General features: G+C 34.5%; 1 protein-coding gene across 2 annotated transcripts in view; it reads right to left on the bottom strand.

Moving 5' to 3' along the window:
• Positions 1 to 21,693, bottom strand: part of PIBF1 (progesterone immunomodulatory binding factor 1) — a 169,494-nt gene that overhangs the window by 26,469 nt on the left and 121,332 nt on the right. For both annotated transcript variants that reach the window (XM_090258571.1, XM_090258570.1), the window contains exons 15-16: positions 8,537 to 8,667; positions 2,746 to 2,830 (exon numbers count right to left, since the gene is read on the bottom strand). In XM_090258571.1, coding sequence (XP_090114697.1) covers positions 2,746 to 2,830; positions 8,537 to 8,667 — 216 coding nt within the window. The remainder of the gene's footprint in view (positions 1 to 2,745; positions 2,831 to 8,536; positions 8,668 to 21,693) is intronic.

Genomic DNA, 21,693 nt, shown 5'->3' on the forward strand with positions numbered 1-21,693 from the left:
GGCACCTCCTGCTTCCTCACTTTTGTCTCAACCCTGATTTTCACTTTCAAAAAATTATATTTATTAGTTATTCGTATCCAATTGTACCTACTGGCTATTTTGAGCACTTGACCCTCAAGAGCTACAAAATGAATAACTTGATCTGGCAGGCTCCATTTCAGCAAGTAAAACGGTCAAGTGAATGGTCCAATACTTCCCGGGGCCAATGGCTGTTCTGTTTCCATAAAAGCAGTCTGCACTTGCACTTGCACACACTACGCAAGCTGGTATTACACTGCTTCTTAGAAAGAGATTGAAAACTTATTTCAGAATTGTTTTTTTAATACTTTTATTTTGTTTTATAAAGAAAAATAGCTACTTTTCTTTAGATATTGGGCATTAAGAAAAGTCGTAAAGTTGAATTATTAAAAATAATTGACAAAATGAAGATATTATCAACTGCATAAATATTAACAATTATTTAATTAGATATGTATCCATGCATATTTCATTGATTCTATGTCACAGGAGACAATTTATTATTATTATTATTATTTCATAGTAGGTAATTTATATGCATAGTTTCATCTTGCTAGTATTTAATTTTCATCTTTAAACGCTTAGCTCTAAATTTTTTCAATTTTCAACCCACTGAGTAAAACTTTTAGTTTTTGTTTGGACTTATGAATAATGCCATTCCAAGTATGATGGGAAAAATTTATATATTAAAGTTGCTTATATATTCTTCAGACCAGCATAATTCCCTAGAAATCATGTGAGAATTGTCATTCGGAAATACATACTTATTATGCAGCTTTATGAATAAAAGTTGGTATGACTGAATGGAAATCTGTAGTTACTATCTCTTAAATATTCCATTTTAAACACATTTTTAAAAGTGCACATAGTGAACGAATCAGGTTTCCACAGCGAAGAACAATTATCTGAAGGCAGAATCCTAGGACATCAGTGACAGTAGATAAGGCGTGGAATTTTGGGACTCAGAAATAGTATCAATATCTTCAGAGACACTTTTCCTAGTGTGTAACCTGTAGTTAGATCTACTTAATTTTCCTAAAAGTCATCTCTAAAGTCTAGTCCAGAGATACCTTCCTATCTCTTTCACCTGTCATATAAAATACACCTTGAAGAGAACTCACTCCAAAGCCATTTCTAAGATAGAGATAACCCCCCAACTGCCTGACAATTTCTAGGATATGCACCTTTGAAGTGCTTCCAGTAAAATTCCAAGTTCATCTCCTTAGTAATAGCTTTCCAATAATTTCTTCGCAAATATCTGGTATATCTTTCCTAGATTGGAAAAATGTCTTCAGGATACTCATAAACCAATGATCTGTTTTGAGCATTTCTTTCTCTATTAGGATAACAAAATGGTAAAAACATGGCTAAGACAAGGCAGTGATATTTCAGTGGAAAAAATGCATTGGATTGAAAAACTAGGTTTCACAATACCAACTGCTGGCGAGGACGCTGAGCAACTGGAACTCTCATTCATTGCAGGTGGGAATGCAAAAGGTACGGTTGCTTTGGAAAATTGTTTGGCAGTTCCTTATAAAGTTAAACATATACTTTCCATATGACTCAGTAATCCTGCTCCTGGGTATTTACCAAGAGAAATAAAAACTTACTTTTACACAAAAACACATACACAATTGTTCAAAGTGGCTTTATTTACAGATGCCCTCATATGTCCATCCACTGCTGAATGGATTAAAAAAACTTTGGTACAGCCCTGACCGGTGTGGCTCAGTTGTTTGGGGGTTACCCTGCAAAGATGGGACCAGCAGTTCAATTCCTGGTCTCGGCACGTGCCTGGTTTCAGGTTTGGTCCCTGGTCCAGGTGCGTGTAACAGGCCACCAATCGATGTTTCTCTCTTACATTCATGTTTCTCTCCCTCTCTTTCTTCCTCCCTTTCCCTCTTTAAAAATAAATAAAATCTAAAAAAAACCCCACACTTTGGTACATCCATACAATGGACTATTACTCAGTAATAAAAAGGAACAAATGACGGAAACAAATCAGTGGTTGCTAGGACTCCATTTGGGAAAAAAGGTCACTACAAAGGAGGTGTAAGGAAACTTTCTGGGGATGGGACTATTTTACATATCAATTGTGGTGACAGTTACACAACTGTGTTAGTAAAAGCATCATAGAAATGTATACTAAAAAGAGTCAGTTTTACCATATGTATATTATACCTCAATAAATCTGACTTAAAAAACTGGGGTTATCTCTCAGTACTAACTAACTTGAGCAAGCCACCTAAAACTCATTTCTCCTTTTATAAAATGGGGATATTAACACTAAAGAATTTTTTGGTGAGGAACATATAAAAAAAAACTTTATAAACTTTAGAGTTCAACACAAATACTGTGCACTAGGCACTGGGCATACAATAATGAATAAGACAGAGGTACGGTAAAAAATTTACAATCTAATGCAAAAAAGATAAAACATAATTATTAAATAATGTGGAAATCTAACGACAGATATGAATAAGGCAATAAAAGGGGTTAACAAGAAGGGACATCCCTAGAATAAGAATTAACTCCTAAAAAATTAACTATAAATTAATTCATAAAGGATAAAATATCACAAGTTGACTGTAAAGGGCCAGGTCACAGGAGATGCCAATGTGAAAAGTCATTAACAAACATGGAAAACTAAGATCCAATCATCTTAACCCAACATGGACTTTAAAAAATCCTAAAGTGGTAAAAATTATAACAAAATGGAAAAAGTACCTCACGATGATTTAGAAGTTGTTCTAAATCTAATGCCATTTGATTCTTCATCTGTAGTAAAGCTGACTTTTCTTTATTTAAATTGCTGGAAAAAAAAAAAAACCACACACAAGCCAAAGTTTAAAGTCATATTTTGGTTTATATTTTGTTAATAAATATTAAGTAGCAAAAGGCTAAAGAAAACCCTGATGTTTTGAATGAAAGATAAATTTAAAAATATGTGTATTATTTATTTATTTGTTCTTTTTTATTGAATTTATTGGGTGACACTAGTTAACAAAATTATACAGGTTTTAGGTGCTCAATTCCACAACACATCATCTGTATACTGTACTGTGTGTCCACCGCCCCAAGTCAAGTGTCCTTCTGTCACCATTTACCCATTTATCCTCCCGACCCTCCCCCACCTCCCTTGTCCCCCGCAATCACCACAACATTGCCTGTGAGTTTTCTGTCCTCCCCCTCTCTTTTTTTCTTTTTGGTCAATGATGGGGAAGTTAATGAGAATTGTTTTTGCTGAATAGGTAAGACATTTTAAGTCATTATTTTAAGAAAAGAGAAAGCCACACATTTAAAAAATATCAGGCAGGAATTTCTTTTTTTTTAAATTCAAGGTATTATAGTAGGTATTCTGGAAAAACTGGTAAGTTCAAGGACTTAAGAGGAGAAAGCTCACATTCTCCTCCTTCCTGGTAATTGAGAACTTCCCCAAGGAAGCATCATAGTTTGTTCTCTGAGAAGATGATGAGACGCAATTCTGTTTCCGTTGTGTACTGACTCAACTGTGTGGTGCGAAGCACAGCCCCCGCCCCCACCGCGCCGCCCTTCTTCGAACCTCAGTTTTTGCATCTGTAAACGTGGAAAATAATACTTGTGCATGTTGAAGGGATATAGAATTACCTAATGAGTAATTTATATAAAGAATTAAACCCATAAAACTCTATATAAATACCACGTAGTATTACTACTTTAGATGGAAAAACAGGCACCAGGGGAAAAGTCATTAAATACTAATAAAGGTGAATGCAGCTTAGCAGAAAAACAAATGGACGTTTGAAGTTAGGCGTCATAGATTGTACTGAGTTGCAGAACTGAAAAGAACTAAATGACACGAAGGAAAGAAACCAAGTGGTGTGCTCTGAGAGTCCCCCAAAGCATGGTAAAGATCAGATATATCTATAACTCTAGAATTCTAGTCTAGCTTTAGCTAGAATCATTTTACCGCTGACTAATTCTTTTTTCGTGGCTGAATAAAGAAAATTTTTTTCTCTAGAAAATATTTTCCAGAATTAAAATAAGTATCCAGTAAATAGAAACAGGATTTTTCAAGAAACAGATATATGTTAACGTTCATATACATGTACACACAGACACAGTATTTATACAGATATACTCACATGCAGTACTTACACATACACACTCTCAAATACCACCAGGTTCATTAAATAAAATGCAGTGTAAAAGAAATGGAATGTTGGTGTAATTAAAGGATTTCAACTGGATAATTCATTAGAAATGCTTTATATGTAGACTTTAATTTTTCCCAGAACAAAGTGTATATTCTTTACTTAAATAGCTAAATAATCATGTAACATGGAAGAAAAGGTGGGTGGATAAACTGGTTGACAGAGTAACTGTGTTCTATCTGAAGGACATTGGTATTATCACAAACAGGATGGACTCCATAGACAATACTTGGGTTATATTTTTGAAAGTCTTAGACTTCTCCATACCTAATATTCTCTTAAACCACAAGGGTGACCACCTTCAATATGTGGTTTTCTAAAACTAAATACGATGATTATTTTACTGTGTTCTTCCAATCTGTATGTAATTACTCAATTAAAGTTCAGTCTCTGTAAGACACATTTCATGACAGTGGAAACTAACCTTTAAAAATATAAAGCTTGTATGTGTGACTCATAAAGCAACTACAAAACAAATATCCTTATAAGCACATCTATCATGAATGGTATATTACACCCATAATTGTTCAATTCACTGTTAATTATTACTCAGGAATTCATGTTTATGGCTTTATTTCACCTGCTATTTGAAAACATATTCCTGCTATCTTGTTCCTTAACTTCCTGGATCAATATACCCTGGCTTGTTCTTACAAAATAAGTTCACAATGTACTCTTTTCTTCTTAAACTGCTAGTTATGAATAAACTCAAAACTGACAACTGGGAAATAAAATTTTTGCTAATTATTGTTTCTATGCTTCCTTCAGTTCTGAATTACAGACCAAATTATATAATGTAGACTGTCTCTTGTGGCTTGAGGAGAATTAACAGTATTACCTTCAGCATGGATTATTACGATAGTGATAGGGGAATTTAAAGTAGTTAATAGGGATATCTCTGAAGTTAGCTTTTAACATGTTTAGAATGATTTCATTTTAGTGCATATTTATTATAACCTTTCTTGACATTGAATATATTGTATAGCTAAATTTGCAAGTCGTAAGTGTGGTATAGTGGTATTGTTTTATTTTCTAAGAAAATGATAAAATTATTCAGTTCTTTAAAGAGCTTTTATTGTATAAGCTGGAGAAACATTTAAAAATACCATCAATTAATATAAATAGTCTTTACTATTAAAATCAACACCCAGCAAAGAGGAATAGATATTTTCAAGGAACATAATCACTTAGTAATCTTTTTTGGATGGGTCATGTAATGTTTAAATTTTGAATTATGGAAGACAAATGGAAGTAATATTTACTGAATTTCTATGTGCAAGACGCTTTATATATGTTTACTTCACTTAATTTTCACAAGTACCCCTTGATGTTCACATTAATATCTGTATTTTAAAGACACATTTACCATGAGAAGAGAAACTAGGCTGATGTGTATTAAAAGCCCAGGATAATTCCACTACATTTGAAATGTCATCAGCTCCAAGTAGGAGTGACAGTACATAGATCTATGATCTATCTTGCTGTATCTGACTTGTTGATTGAGCTTTTTTCTAGTATGACACCATTTCATTCACGTCATCAGGGTACATATACCATAGATCAAAGGCCATAATTAAGCTACCACAACTTAAGCAACTTAATTTTTCACTTTAGAAGGTAGTTGCTTCAGTTAAGAGCAAGCTTTCATATCCTATGAACTATTAGTTCAGAACGTACTAAATATTATACAATATATTTATAAAAGACAGATAACTGTAAAGGACTCAGATGTGTAGCACAAATAATTTTTTTGTGGTAAATTCCATAATTGCATAGATTTTATGGTTATTGTTGCTGTTATTAAAAGTCCTAATTCTCATCCAAATTCAACATATTTTGAGAAATGTTACTGATCACTTTAAAAAAATTTTTAATTATTTTTAGAGAGAGGGAACGGAGGAAGAAAGAGAGGGAGAGAAACATCAATGTGTGGTTGCTCTTGAGCGCCCCCACCTGGGGACCTGGCCCGCAACCCAGGCATGTGCCCTGACTGGGAATCCAAGCGACAACCCTTTGGTTTGCAGGCTGGCACTCAATCCATTGAGCCATGTGTCAGATCACTGCTCACTTTTAAGGTAATTTCAACATAAAAACTTGTTAAATGTAAGATAAATACTATTAATATCAAACATTTGTAGATTATTTATAATGTATAGGCACAGTGCTCTATATATTACAACATATCATTTAATCTTCAGAATGACCACAGATATTAGGTGCTGTCAGTACCAACCTCATTTCACAGATGAAAAACATGGCTGTACTGTCCAATACCGGAACTATTAGCCACAAGTGGAAATTAAAATGAATTTAATTTACTTAAAAAAAATTAGTTTCTCAGTAACACTAGTCACATTTCAAATGCTCAACAGGCCCATGTGGTTAGTGGCTAGCATACTGGACAGTGTAGATGTGAAATATTTTTATCATTACACAAAGTTCTATTGAACAACCAAGGTTTAGAGAGTTCAATTCACTTGCTGCAATTTAAAATTAAGTACTGAGTTGGACTTGAACCCACGCAATTTATCTATAGGATCTGTACTTCCCTTTAAAATCAGCTAAAAAAAAGAACTTTACTATGAAGTATTTTGAAATAAGAGAAAATATAACTCCCATGTATCCATCACCCAGCTACGTTATCAATTACTCATTAATGCCCTGCTTTTAAGCATTATTCTACACTACTTTTTGCTTCTCTTCCTTAATTATATTGTTAATGAAAAATTATCCCTTATTCAGAATAGCATATAGGGAGGCAGTATAAAATAATGGTTAAGAGTATTGAATTAGAAAGCAGACAGATGTGGATTCAAATTTTGGCCCTACCACAAAGTTGTTATGTTCTTAGATGAAAAGTTCCTTAATTTCACTATGGCTGAATTTGCTCATCTTTATAACTTTCTCCTATAGTCATCTATTATTTTTCTTCTATAGCCATCATTTTCAGCTACCTTAATTCTTAAATTTTTATCTATGATAAAAATTCAAATAAATTTATTTGAAGGTAATTGTGAAAGAGGCAATTTTTTCCACAGACGTTTTATATAACCTTCTCCAAGATTACAAAGGTAAAATGACTCAATACAAAATTTCAACTATAACAGAATTATATAATATAGGAAGAAAAAGTTTTATTTGGGGTTCTTTCTTCAATTCCCCTAAGATAACCAGGAACCCTGGAAATGATGACAGAATCTACTGCCTGCAATAGGTACTGATAAAATAATTGTTTAATTAATTCATTTGATTATTTTATTAATGCTGTTTTATATACATTCTAAATATAATTTTTAACTTTAATCTAGAAATAGATTGTTATTTATGTTAACATTTAAAGCACAAATGTGTTTTAAATTATTTTATCAAATCATCAAAAATTAATATCAGGAATAAAGTTTTGGACCAATTATTTTGGTTGGGGTAGAGGCAAGAAAAGATAATCATTCTAATTCAACAAAAAATTCACATATACTTTGGAGTTAATAATCAATAGTTTTATATTTTATATTTTATACCTTAAAAAACCCGGGTTTAATAACTGTCTTCTTACTGTTTTCCAATTCCTTAATTTAACATTTTCCACTCCCATCTAATTTTCTGCTTCAATATTTATGAACTTGTTAATAATTTGTATATTGGAATAATTTACTCTAATAATCTTCAAATCTAACAACAAGCCAATTAACCATCTATAAGCTAAAACTTCTTTATGTATAGCATCATTCTTTTACTGCAATTTAAAAAGACTAAAATGATCATATAGATGAACATGTAAAGAATTTGGATAATTATTTAATGGAGTAAGTCTTTCGGATAAGTGCCATGTAAGAAAACAATTTCCATCTAAGGAAGTGAAAGAAATTTATTTATTTACATTTAGGTAATTCATGGGTTAAAGATTCAGGGGAAGCAAAGCTTAAAAATTCCTTAGCATAGTCAACATGAATCTAAGTAAATGTGTACACTTTATGTTTAAAAAGTAATTTTGACTCCACAAATGGCACCTGGTTGTATTCCCCCTCTCCCTTTGGTCAACCTGCAACCCACAAAGATGTCTAGGGGATCAAGGACAGGACAGCTGTCATGTGAATAGATGCTTTGTTAAAAGTATAGCATTGTTATGTCCAGGCTAAAACTTCTGACCATCAGGTGGAATATGAATACCTAATATGATGTGACCTAGTTTTTCAATACTCATTACATTTAAAACCATCATCATTATTTAAATTTTTTCTTCACAATTTACAAAGTAAATTTATCTATAGCAATATCATGTTTGCAACAACTTTATTATTCAAATAAAAGAGTTTTAGATGGTTTACCTGACATCGTTCTCAAGCTGGGTAATGCATTCCTTCAGTGAATCAATCTTCGAATCTCTCTGACGCACTGATTCAATGAGATATCTATAAGGCTGTTGAGTTTGGTCTAACAGAGAATTGGCCCTGTCAAGCTAAAGAAAAACAGATTCATTAAAATCTAGAAAATTTTACAAGAAATTTAAAGTATTCCAAATGTTCTAGCACAGATACAGTATACCAACTCCTCCTTACATTAATTACTCTGAAAAGCTTTTCCTGTGTACATTGGGAAGTTTTAAAAATTATTAATCAATATAGCTATTCTTACTACTACTACTACTACTACTACTACTAAAGACTATGTAAACAGGAAAGAAAAATTTAAATAAAATATTGTTGCCAATTTTGGGGAAGGGTTATTTACATTTCCTTACCACTTGTTGGTCTAAGAAGCTATGTGACATAAAATTTATCTTATTTTAATGATTAGCTGAAAATAAAAATTTTATTTGAGCTATATTTTTATTCAAAATAATGTAAACAAAAAAATTAGTAATGCCTTCGTATTTCCTTCCATTTCTATTTGTAGGTAATTTTTAAAACATTTAAAAAAATTGATTTGAGAGAGAGAAACATCGATTTCTTGTTCCATTTACTTATGCATTCATTGCTTGATTCTTGTATGTGTCCTGACTGGGGATTGAACCTGCAACCTTGGCGTGTGGTGACAACACTCCAACCAACTGATCTACCTGACCAGGGCATAAAATAGATAACTTATACACCTAAATCACTAGTATAATTAAAAATTTTTAAAGGAATTGTGGTTAAAATATAAATAACATAAAATTTACCATTGTAACCATTTCATTAAGCACATTCACAATGTTGTATAACATTGCTAGTACCTATTTCCAGGACATTTTCATCACCCCCAAAAGAACTGTACCTGTTAAGTCAAAACATTTCTCTCACCCTCCTCCTGGAAACCTCTATTCTGCTTTCTGTCTCTGGGAACTCACCTACTCTAGGTACTTCCTGTAAGGGAAAATCACATAATATTTGACATTTTGTGTCTCCTTATTTCACTTAATGTAATGTTTTCAAGGTTCATTCATGTTGTACCATGTTTCAGAACTGCATTCCTTTTTATGGCTGAATAATATTCTATTGCATGTTTATAGCACAGTTTGTTTATTCATTCATCTGCTGATGCATATTTCAGTTGTTTCCACTTTTGGCTCTAGTGACTAATGCTGCTTTGAACAGTGGGTGTAAATATCTCTTTGAGACCCTATTTCCAATTCCTTTGGGTATCTACCTAGGAGTAACATGAATTGCTGTCATACGGTAATTCTATATTTAACTTTTGGAGGAACTGCCAATTAGTTTCCACAGTGGATGCATCATTTTACATTCCTACCAGCTACGTACTTGGTTCCAATTTCTCGACTTCCTTGCCAAAACTGTTATTTCGTGTCCTTATTGGCCATTTGTATATCCTCTTTGAAGAAATGTCTAAGTCTTTTGCCCATTTTATAAGTAAATATTTTTTTGAGTTGTAGGTTTTCTTTATATATTCTGGATATTAAACCCTTATTAGATACATTATTTGCAAATATTTCTCAGTTTCTGTGATGTCTTTTCACTCTCTTGATAATGTCTTTTGATCACAAAAGTTTTTAACATTGATGAAATTTAATTTACCTATCTTTTTTTTTTTTTTCGGGGCTTGTACTTTTGGTGTCATTTAAAAGCCAAATCCAAGGTCACGAAGATTTTCTGCTACGTTTTCTTCTATGAGTTTTATACCCTTAGCTCTGAAATTTAGGCCTTGGGTCCATTTTGTCTTAATTTCTGTATTCAGTGTGAAGTATGGCTCCAATTTCATTCTTTTACATGTAGACATGCAGTTTTACCAGCACCATTTGTTGACAAGACTGTTTTTTCTCCATTGAATGGTCTTGGCAACCTTGTGGAGAAACCACTGACCACATATGAGGGTTTATTTCTAGACTATGCTATTCCTTTAATCTTTATGTCTATCCCATGGCAGCACAACATTGTTTCAATCATAGTAGCTTTGTAAGAAGTTTTAAAATCTTAAAGTTTGAGTCCTCCAACTTTGTCTTTCCTTTTCAAGATTGTTTTGGTCATTCAGCGTCCCTTAAAATTCCATATGAATTTTAGATGGGTTTTTATATTTCTGCAAAAAATGCCATTGGGATTTTGATAGGGAATGCACTGAATCTGTAAGTCCTTTTGGGTAGCATCATCATCTCAACAATACTGTCTCCCATGAACAATACTGCCCTTTCATTAGGTCTGCTTTACCTCAGTCATGCTTTATAGTTCTCCTGTACAAGTCTTTCGCCTGTTTAGTGAAATATCCCTAAGTATTTTTATTTTCGAGGCTATTGAAAATGTCATTGTTCTCTTAATTTCCCTTTTGGATTGCTCACTGTAGCATACTATGTACGATTTTATACTATGCCTTTTCACTTTACCTTGTATCATTATCATTTTTCCAAATTGTTGGAGTCCCTTAAATTTACATTTTCATGGTTGCAAAACTGTCTAGTAAGCTAGTGTGCCATAATTTAATTACACTGCTTATACTAATAGACATTTAAGATGTTATCAATTTTTGACTAGTATAAATAATGCTGGCCCTGGCTGGTTTAGCTCAGTGGATTGAGCGTCGGCCTGCGAGCTAAGTGTCGCTGGTTCGATCTTCCAGTCAGGGCACATCAGAGAAGGAAAACTCTGACTCCAAAAAATCTCCGCTGCCTTGCGGCATACCTCTTCAGGGGAAAGGCTAAGGGAGTAAACCCCGACAGAAAATCCGGAGCCGGAGTCCCTAAGGCGGTTTGACGTTGTAGTCAACACCGGCAACTCCTGCGGCGCACCTGAACCCAAGCTGTATCGACTCCGTCTTTCCCTTGGACCCTTCAGCTGCGAAGAGAGGGGGGTCTGCTGCATGGGCAACAGCAGACCCTCCATATTACCCTGCCCAGGCTCTGTAGCTTCAGCGTCATCACAAGATGTCGATTCAACACGGGAGGAGACAGATACCGTGTCACTCCTAAGTCGGACTGCACAGCCATTCTCGGCGGTGCAGATAGACTCTTAAGAAGCTACACCATCGTCTCTCGAGACGGACGGCTGCCGACGATAAATAATGCTACAACAAACTTCTTTGTATTGTAGATGTTTTCCTTAAATTAATATTTTCTTTGTTCAATTTTCTTTTAGTACATACAATGTACTAAGTTAAAGGGTATGACTATTTAATGATCTTGACATACAGACCAAAGTTTTTTCCAAAGGATTTTATCAAATTATGTACCCAAATCAACCTTAGTATTTTTTTGTTTATTTGTATTTGCTGTTTTTCCCTAAGCAAATGTAAAATATATGTCAGTATAGGCTAAACATAGCACTGTCAATATTAGCAGGACCCTACTTTGGTCACAATGAGTTCTCAAAAAACATATTCTAACATTGTATATGGAAAGACTGAACAATCACAACAAAACTGCTGGGTATCTATTGTAAAAATTAGGTGATGGGGAAGGGGTTATCTTATTACACAGAAAAAACAGTTATACAATTCTGAAGTACTATGACCTTAAAATGCTCTTTGACAATAAATCTGTAGCCTTTTATACGTGTAAACATTTTTTCCTCACTTTCCTTCATAATCCTAACAAGTTCAATTGAGGCTAAAGACTTGTTGCTTTTCTGGAACAAGAGATATTTATATTTTTTTCTCAAGTGAAATGCATTTACAAGATTAACATTTAAAAACTTAAGGTCTGAACATATTTATTTTAGCACTGCAATTTTTTGGTTTTCTGCTCACATTAAGAAAAAAAAAAAGTGACCAGCAGCCTCAGACCTGAAAGTGTAGAGAACAGCAAGATGGGTAATAGTGGAAAGTCCAGTAAAAGACAGTGAGAATTGGATGGTGAGGGAGAGGAGCAGAAAGAATTATTTTTAAAATGATTAGTTATGAGGTCCAGGTGGGAGAGCAGAGAAGTGAAGCCAAGAGGTGACTGACTAGCTGTTAGAGAACATGTGCTTGCTGTTTGGTAACTATTTTGTACAAATTATTTAAATTATTCATCTGAATTATATTAGAATATTTTCTTTTGGTTATATTAAGTATAGTCCAGAAGGAAATACCTCAAAAAAGGGAAATGAATAGTGAAAGAAAAGACTTGTTTTGGACACAATTCATTATAATGAAAGCAGAGTCATAAAGAAAAAATACCATGAATATTTTCTGAAATTTGGGTTTTAGTGTCTTTTACTTGCTTTGGTGATCATTCTTTAAAATCTATTACAATGTCAGTGGAATCTTATTATTCTACTAAGTTACTTTATGAACATTCACATATGCAGCTGGACAAAAATAAAACTAAGTTCCACTTACCTGTATAACCAGTTTCACTAGTCAATTAAATCAAACAATTGCCTTGACTTTGTTTTCACAGAATTGACCCTAACTGAATAAACTGAACTGACAAGTTGCTTTGTGTTTCAAAGTGCAGAATAGTCTGAGTGTGTGTTCGGGGTGGTGGGGGAGATGGGGTAGGGACAGGGGAGGAGCCAGATAGGAAAGGACTAAGGGCATTTACAAAGTGTCATTAGCTGTGATCTAGAATATGCTATGTTTAAATTATCAAGTCTAATTTCAATTGCATAAAAATATAACAGGTTATTAATTAGACTTAATTATTTTAGTTTATTTTCTTTCATTATGGCAATTACATATATTAGGTTTTAATATTATAAACAAAATTAAGAGTCAAAAGCTGTTTTTACAAAAGGTATCTTTAATATACAACTTACAAACTTCCTTGTCTGGATAATAGAAAATACCATATTACTGTTGTCAGTTTTAAGGATAGGTGTCTTTATAAACTTGTTTGTAGGCTTCTAAATCCCCCAAATTTATTTTAATTCCTCAGGAAAAAAGTACATGTTTCTCAATTTAAAATGATATTAATTTCTGTTTTTGAAATATAATTTAACAATTTAGTTCTTCAAAATATGGTTTAAAGAAGTCTTTCTGTAACTATACTACTTAGTATTCAAGTAGTTTCAAAATCACTCTCTGCTTATTGTTAGTAATCTTTTCCTTATAGGAAAGCTTTAGTAATTAGTGACTCAGGAATCATATATGTAATAAATGACTCAGGACTAAACCCATGACACATTTTATAGAATTGTTATTCCCTTTTATTCCAATCAACTGTACATATGATTCAGAGAAAAGCAATACCTGTTTATAACATAATTATGCATTTTGATTTATACACTAATTTAACTTATATATTTTCTCTTAAAATTTAAAAAACATAATGGTGACTATATTTTGTTGTGTTTGTCCTAAATGTGAACTTTTTTTCTTCTGTAGTTTATTTCCAAAGAAACTCCTAGAAATGGAACTCTTTCTGGCCAGAGACAAAATGCATTCTGTTGAATGTAATTTAACTTTGAGATGCTTTCTGTGTACAGAATATATACAAGTGACATTTTCTAACAGTGGTGTAGTTTGCGCTCCAAAATCCACATATCATTGCCTCATCTTTTTTACTGTGTCATGAAATGTAAAATGCCTGTTTGATACCCAATAGGGGCAACCCTTTGGTACTGCTTCTCTGTTCTCAATCTAAAGCTAATCATCAGAACCACTGTGGGAAATGTTAAAAAAAAAAAAAACACTAACAATAGTAATTTCTGGGCCCCACCCAAGTCCTACTGAAACAAAATTCCTCAGATTTCTTATATTCTAATAATTAGTCACATTTGGAAAGTATAGCTTTTGTGATCTTGGACTTGCTGCAGACCACTCCAACTATTTTAGTAGGTTTAACAGTACTGCACTTAAACTGTCTGAATTTACCATCCATCTCACTGAAACTGGCTTCTTCTCTGGCGTCTCTATACGGATTGTAATATCACCATCGTTAACAGGGGTAATACTTAACTGATACAATTCAACCAATAACGATAACAGTCTCTGCAATGGAGCAAGGCCATGAGAAACTGTGCAGTGCCAGGTATTACTTCTTTGTGGCTGGATGGCAGAGAGGTCCCGGGTTCTCAGAGGAGGGACGAGGACAGGCGGGACTGTGGTGGTATAATGGCACTCAGGGGCTTAGGAAAGCCCCTATTTTCCACTGTTTTTGCTATGATTTTATTATTTTAATAACCAAAAGCAAGTACATACTAGTTTATTATCAGCCCTGCTCTGGTCCTCAGATTCTCCCAAATGGTCCAGATAGTGAGAAATCCACAAAAATCAGATATGTAGATACTTGAAAGTAATCAGTGTGGAAGTGTTTGGTAGATAGGGTTTTTCTTTTTTTTTCTTTTCTTTTTCTTTCCAAAATGTGGTCCTGTATCACTTTTATTAGAGTCACAAGAAGAGCTTATTAAAAATGCAGATTCCTGGGCTTTATTCTAGACCTATTGAATCACAATCTCTGTGGGCAGGATCTAGAAACCTACATTTTAAAGGAGAATCTTAGGTAATTCTCATACTAACATTTTTGAAAATCACTACCGAAATGTAAGAACAGGGTAAAGGGTAGACACGAGAGAGACATCTACATTTGAGGGTTAGAAGGATATGAAGACGGCAGCTGAGAAGCTTAAAGAGTCATATGAGGGAGAATGGTGCCATAACGCAAAGAGCAGAAAGGATTTCTAGAGTATTTATAATTCCATGCCATGGATAGATCAGGGGAGTAAGAAGAAAACATGGCAATTATGAAGTCATTAGTGACCGCTGAGAAAGGGCACAGCTGAAAAATGATGGGGGAAGAGAACAGAAGGAACTAAGTAAAAAAGAGGTGTGAACTTTGGAAAAGTTACACACACACACACACACATTCTTTTTTAAGAATTGAGTTTATCGAGGTGACATTGGTTAATAAAATTATGTAGGTTTTAGGTGTACAGTTCTATAATACATCACCTCTATATTGCGTCATTTATTGACCACCCAAAGTCAAGTCTCCATCACCACTTATCCTCCCTTCACACTCTGGCAATCACCATACAGTTGTGTTTATGAGTTTCTTTGTTTTGCTTAATCTCTTCACCTTTTTTACCCAGTCTCCCAACCTCCCTCCCTTCTGACATCTGTCTGTCTGATCTCTGAGTCTGTTTCTGTTTTGTTTATTTCGTTTGTTAGATTCCACACAGAAGTGAAATCATATGGTATTTGTCTCTTTCTGACTGGCTTATTTCACTTGGCATAATACTCTCCAGGTCCATCCATGCTGTCACAAAAAGCAAGATTTCCCTTTTTTTTATGGCCATGTAGTATTCCACTGTGTAAATGTACTACGGCTTTTTTTATCCACTCATCTGCATATGGGCTGCTTCCAAGTCTTGGCTATTGTAAATAATGCTGCAGTGAACATGGGGTAACTATATTCTTTCGACCAGTGTTTTGGGTTTCTTCAGATGTATTCCCAGAAGTGGAATTGCTGAGCCTCAAAGAAGTTCCATTTTTATTTTGAGGAAACTCCATATTGTTTCCCACAGTGGCTGCACCAATCTGTATTCCTACCAACAGTGCATAAGGTTTCCTTGTCTCCACATTCTTTCCAACACACACACACACACACACACACACACACACACACACACACACACACACCACTTTTATTCTGAAGAGGGACCAAAAGGAGCAACAAAAAAGAAAAAAGAAGATCCTAAAAAAATCTTTGGGTGAAAAGGATTCAGGGAAAATGAATTTAGATGACAAATGTAATAAGAAAAAGGTATAGATGATGGATTGATAATTTTGGTGTGCGGGAACATTCTGCAATGAAGGAAATGGGAAATAAAATAGGTATCAAAAAATAAAAGCACTGGCCAACAAGAATGAGCACCTGGTTGATGTTCAACAACATAGATCTGTAATGCTTCCAAGCAGTGAAAGTAGCAGATTTCCACATAATTTTTTAGCACCAAAACTCAAGATTTTTTTCTCATCTCCATCCTTCTATTAAGTATTTATAGAGTAACTAACAGGTTATAAGATACTATGTAAAGGTAGGGACTGTCAAGAAAAGCCTGATGGATGAATTTGGCAACAAAGCAGTCTAGAGTGCTAGTGAATGCAGTACTCAGATGGATAAGATCCAGACTGGGTAGGAAGAAAAATGGAGCCAGGAGGGGCTTGACAGAATAGAAAAATACAAAGAGTTTATGAGTCTGGGACTTGTAATGAGCCCTAATAAAGCACAAATTTAGTGGGGATGAAAGAACTGGGAGAGCTGGAAGGACTGACTGAGCTGGAAGGATAGGAGATTAAGAGTCGAAGAATGTAATTTTCGAGTTCAAGTGTTTTAAATTTCTTTCCCCCTTAAAGCCACCCTTGAGAAATTCATTTTAATGTGATTCAACTGCATAACAATGCTGATGAGGTAGGGGGTGGGATTTGCAGTGTGATTTGTAATAGCTCTTAAGTGAAAAATTTATAGACACTGATGCATTATTAAGGCACAATCAATTACAAAGAAAGTTTAAACAATGATTTTATTTGTTTGATTTGTAAACATGATATAATTTATAAATAAGTCATTGTTTCACCTACTTCAGTGCTGGCTGGCATTTGGTACACACACACAAATATATATCAAAAACAAAATAGAGAAACATCATACATATTATTTTGCAATTTTCCTTTTTTTTGAAAAAGTATCAATATTGTGTGAGTGCTTTTTAAAATTAGCTCATAGAGATCTACTTTACTGTACCTATGCATCTTGAAGTCTCTTAAATCTAGCAATTTAATGTTTGCAACAAGTTACTTAGATTCTATTAAGTGACTTTTGGTACAAAATTCCAGGGACTAAACTGCCATTTGGTTGGTACAGATTGTGCATGTGCCATTTTCTAGATAAGGTTTTTGAAATATATTAGCTGTAACAGATAAATCTGTAAGTGATTATACTAAAATACGAGGCCTTTGTGAACAAGGCTATACATGTTAAGAGGGCAAGTCCATGCCTATTTTGCTATCAGCAGTTGAAAATAGTGGGAGTCTGATAAATGCTTATTAAATGACTGGAAAGAGGAAGGGCAAGAAGCAAGGTTTAAGAAGGCTAAGGAAGGCCAATTCTTGTTGGCAGTAATGTGGCAGGCATTATGATTTAGCCTAGATTTTCTACTGTTTAATAAACCCCACATCAAAACTATTAACTAACTTAGGGTATAAGGGGATTAAATGGTAATAAAAAAAATACAATAAAAAAATAAAATAAAATAACAAAAATAAAAATTCAAGTGGCAAAACACATAAAAACCCTCAAAGGTGAAGCACAAGAAACATAAGAAAAAGAAAGATAACTTGGACTTTATGAAAATTAACTTTTGTGATCAAAAGGACGTTAGCAAGAGAGCAAACGATAACCCACAAATGGGAGAAAATCTCAATGTCATATCTGTCATATATCTGAGAAGGGTCTAGCATTCAGAATATATAAATAACTTTTAAAACTCCACAACAAAATACAGACACCGTAATTAAAAAACAGATAAAGGACGTGAATACACATTTCTCCAAAGAAGATAAACAAGTGGCCAATAAGCACAAAAACAATGCTCAACATCATCAGCTACAAAATTAATGCAAATCAAAGTCACGAGATACTACTTCAGACCCATTAGAATGGCCAGAATTAAAAAAAACCCAACCAGACAATAAGCATTGGTGAGGATATGAGAAATTGAAACCCTTGACCTTTGCTGGTGGGAATGTAAAATGGTGACGTTGCTATGGAAAACAGTTGTGTGGTTCCTCAAAAAGTTAAATATGAAATTACCATGTGACCTAGCAATTCCACTTCTTAGGTATACACCCATAAGAACAGAAAACAGGGGTTCAGACAAAAACACTGTACATGAATGCTCATAGCAGCACTATTCACAATAGCCAAATGATGGAAATAACCTAAATGTCCATCAGCTGATGAGTAAATAAAATGTTATATACCCCCACAATGGAATACTATTCAGTCTCAAAGAGGAATTAAGTGCTTATAGATAGCAGAGCATGAATGAACTTTGAGCACATTATATTAAATGAAAGAAGCCAGACACAAAAGATCACATATTGCATAATTCCATTTATATGAAAAATTGATAAGATTCAGAGAGCACATTAGTGGTTGTCAGGGGCTAGAAGGAGGGGAGAATCAGAAGTAACTACTTAATGGGAAGAGGGTTCCTTTTGGGTGATGAAAGTGTTCTATAACTTGATAGTGATAATGGCTGTACATTATAAATATATCAAAAAGCCACCGAACCGAACTGTATTGTATAATTTAAAATGGTGAACCCTCACCCTGGCTGGTGTGGCTCAGTGGATTAAGCGTCGGCCTGTGAACCAAGTGTCGCTGGTTCGATTCCCAGTCAGGGCACATAACTAGGTTGCACGTCAGGTCCCCAGTTGGGGGTGTGAGAGGCAACCACACAGAGATGTTTCTCTCCCTTTCTCCTTTCCCCTCTCTCTAAAAATAAATAAACAAGTAAATAAATTATTTAAAAATAAAAAATAAAATAAAATAAAATGGTGAACCCTTATATGCATACAGCTTATTTGGTCTTAGGTATATAACTGAGACATAGATTTTAACTCTGACTTTTGTTAATAATCAGAAATGTAAAAAACAAACAAACAAACAAACCAGAAAAGGTGAAATAACTTTTTGTAACATACAGAAGTGAAAAGAATTCATCACTAGCGGGCTGCTCTTTAAGTATTATTAAAAGAAGTACATCAACCAGAAGCAATGTGAAACCAGATAGAAATTTGTATCTACACAAAGGAATAAACAATACCAAGCATGGCAACTATTTGGTTAAATATAATAGCTTTTTCTCATATTATTATATGTCTTTAAAAGATTACCAGTTGTTTCAAGTAAAAATAATAGCAATGTAGTGTTAGTTTGACACACGTGTAAGAAAAATGTATGACAACAGGAGCTCAAAGTATGGGAGGGGTAAAGGGAAGGATAATACAGTAAGGTTTTTATGCTATATATAAAGTGGTAAAATATCACATAAGACCAGAGGGTGATAAGTTAAAGATATAAATATAAATTTAAAGCAACCACAGTAATTATAAATGGTTATAGCCAGTAAGCCAACAAATGGTGAGATAAAATACTCAATTAATCCAAAAAGAAGGCAGAGAAAAAAAGGAGAAAAAGGAGAGATGGGTTAAATTAAAAAAACAAGTAGCAAGATAACAGATTTAAAAATAATCGTATCAGTAAACATATTATAGTATAAATGTTCTGAAAACTCATACGTTAGAACCAGTGGGGATTGATGCTGAGGAAGATGGAAGATTGCAGAGTCCCAGGCTGTTCCTCTTAAAGGGTCCATGCATGGACTTATCCCAACTCATTCCCTCTGAGCTCCAGCTTGGGGGCAGTAGCTTGAAAGGCACCAGAGACATATGGGAAGGAACTGAACTGTTAGGCATTAGGGTCAGAGCTGGAGGGACAGCTTTCTCCCAAAGGTGCTAGCAGAGGCCATTGTTCCTTTGATGAGGCCTCCTCCCACAAAGCCAGCAAGTGGGTGCCATATCAGAGACTTCATCCACTTGGCTCACACCGTTCACCCCACGCTGGTGATTTCCTGAGGCCCTGCCCCACCCAACTTTCAGGCCACCCATGCTGTTTTCAGTGGCTTCTCCATACAAATGGCTTGTTTTGGCTGGTGCTTCAGATTTTCTTAAATTCTCTCAAAAAAGCAGCATCTGGCCTCTGTGTACCCACTAGCTGTGGCTAAGTGGTCCCAGGCCCTTCACCACCAGCAGCCAGCGTTGGTTCACAGCTTGGCCTCACCTGGGCACCTCCAAGCCCAGCATAAGTAGCAGTCATCTGCAGATCGCTTTGTAGGTTATGCCAGGTGGCCCTGGGAAGATCATAGGTGGAGCATGACCTTAACCTACACTTCCTAGTGGACAGCTTCAGATCACACCAAAGCACTACCACCAAACCTCCTCCACTGGACCCTATAGAACACCTACTACATAAGGCAACTCTACCAAGCCAGTGAGACATAGCAGCTCTACTTAATACACAGAAACAAATGCAGGAAGGCTGCAAAAATGAGGAGACAAAGAAACATGGCTCTAATGAAAGAACAGAACAAAACTCCAGAAAAAGAACTAAACAGAATAAAGACAAACAATCTACTAGATGCAGAGTTCGAAACATTGGTTATAAGGTTGCTCAATGACTTTAGTGAAAATCTCAACATCATAAAAAATAATCACTCAGAAATAAAGGATACACTTATTGGAATGAAGACTAACTTATAGCAAATGAAGAGTAGAGTGGATGAAGCTGAGAATCAAATCAGCAATTCGGAATATAAGGAAGCAAAAACACCCAATCAGAACAACAAGAAGAAAAATGAATCCAAAAGAATGAGGAATGTAAGGAGCCACTGGGACAACTTCAAGTGTGCCAACATTTGCAACATAGGGGTGCCAGAAGAAGAGGGAGAGCAAAAAATTGAAAACCTACTTAAAAAAAAAGACAGAAAACTTCCCTAACCTGGTGAAGGAAAAAGACATATAAATCCAGTAGTGCAAAGAGTCCCAAGCAAGATGAACCCAAGAGGCCCATACCAAAATACATCATAATTAAATGCCAAAGGTTAAATACAAAGAGAGAATCTTAAAAACAGCAAGAGAAAAGCAGTTAGTTACCTACAAGGGAGCTCCTATAAGACTGTCAGCTGATATCTCAACAGAAACTGCAGACTACAAGGGATGGGCAAGAAATATTCAAAGCGATAAAAAGCAAGGACTCACCGCCAAAATTATTCTACTTGGGAAAGCCGTCATTTAGAATCAAAGGTCAGATAAAGAGCTTCCTAGACAAGAGAAAACTAAAGAATTTCATCACTGCCAATGAGTATTACATGAAATGTTAAAGGATCTTCTTTAAGAAGAAAAACAAGATAAAATATATGAATAAAATGGCAGTAAATATATATCTATCAACAATTGAATCTAAAAAGGAAAATATACAAACAAGAAGAACAAAAACAGAATCATAGATACAGACAACACTTTGACAGTTACCAGATGAGAGGCAGGTTAGGGGAATGGGCAAAAATGTGAA

Source organism: Furipterus horrens, unplaced genomic scaffold, assembly GCF_987537825.1.
Source record: "Furipterus horrens unplaced genomic scaffold, mFurHor1.1.pri manual_scaffold_12, whole genome shotgun sequence".
Classification (NCBI taxonomy): domain Eukaryota; kingdom Metazoa; phylum Chordata; class Mammalia; order Chiroptera; family Furipteridae; genus Furipterus; species Furipterus horrens.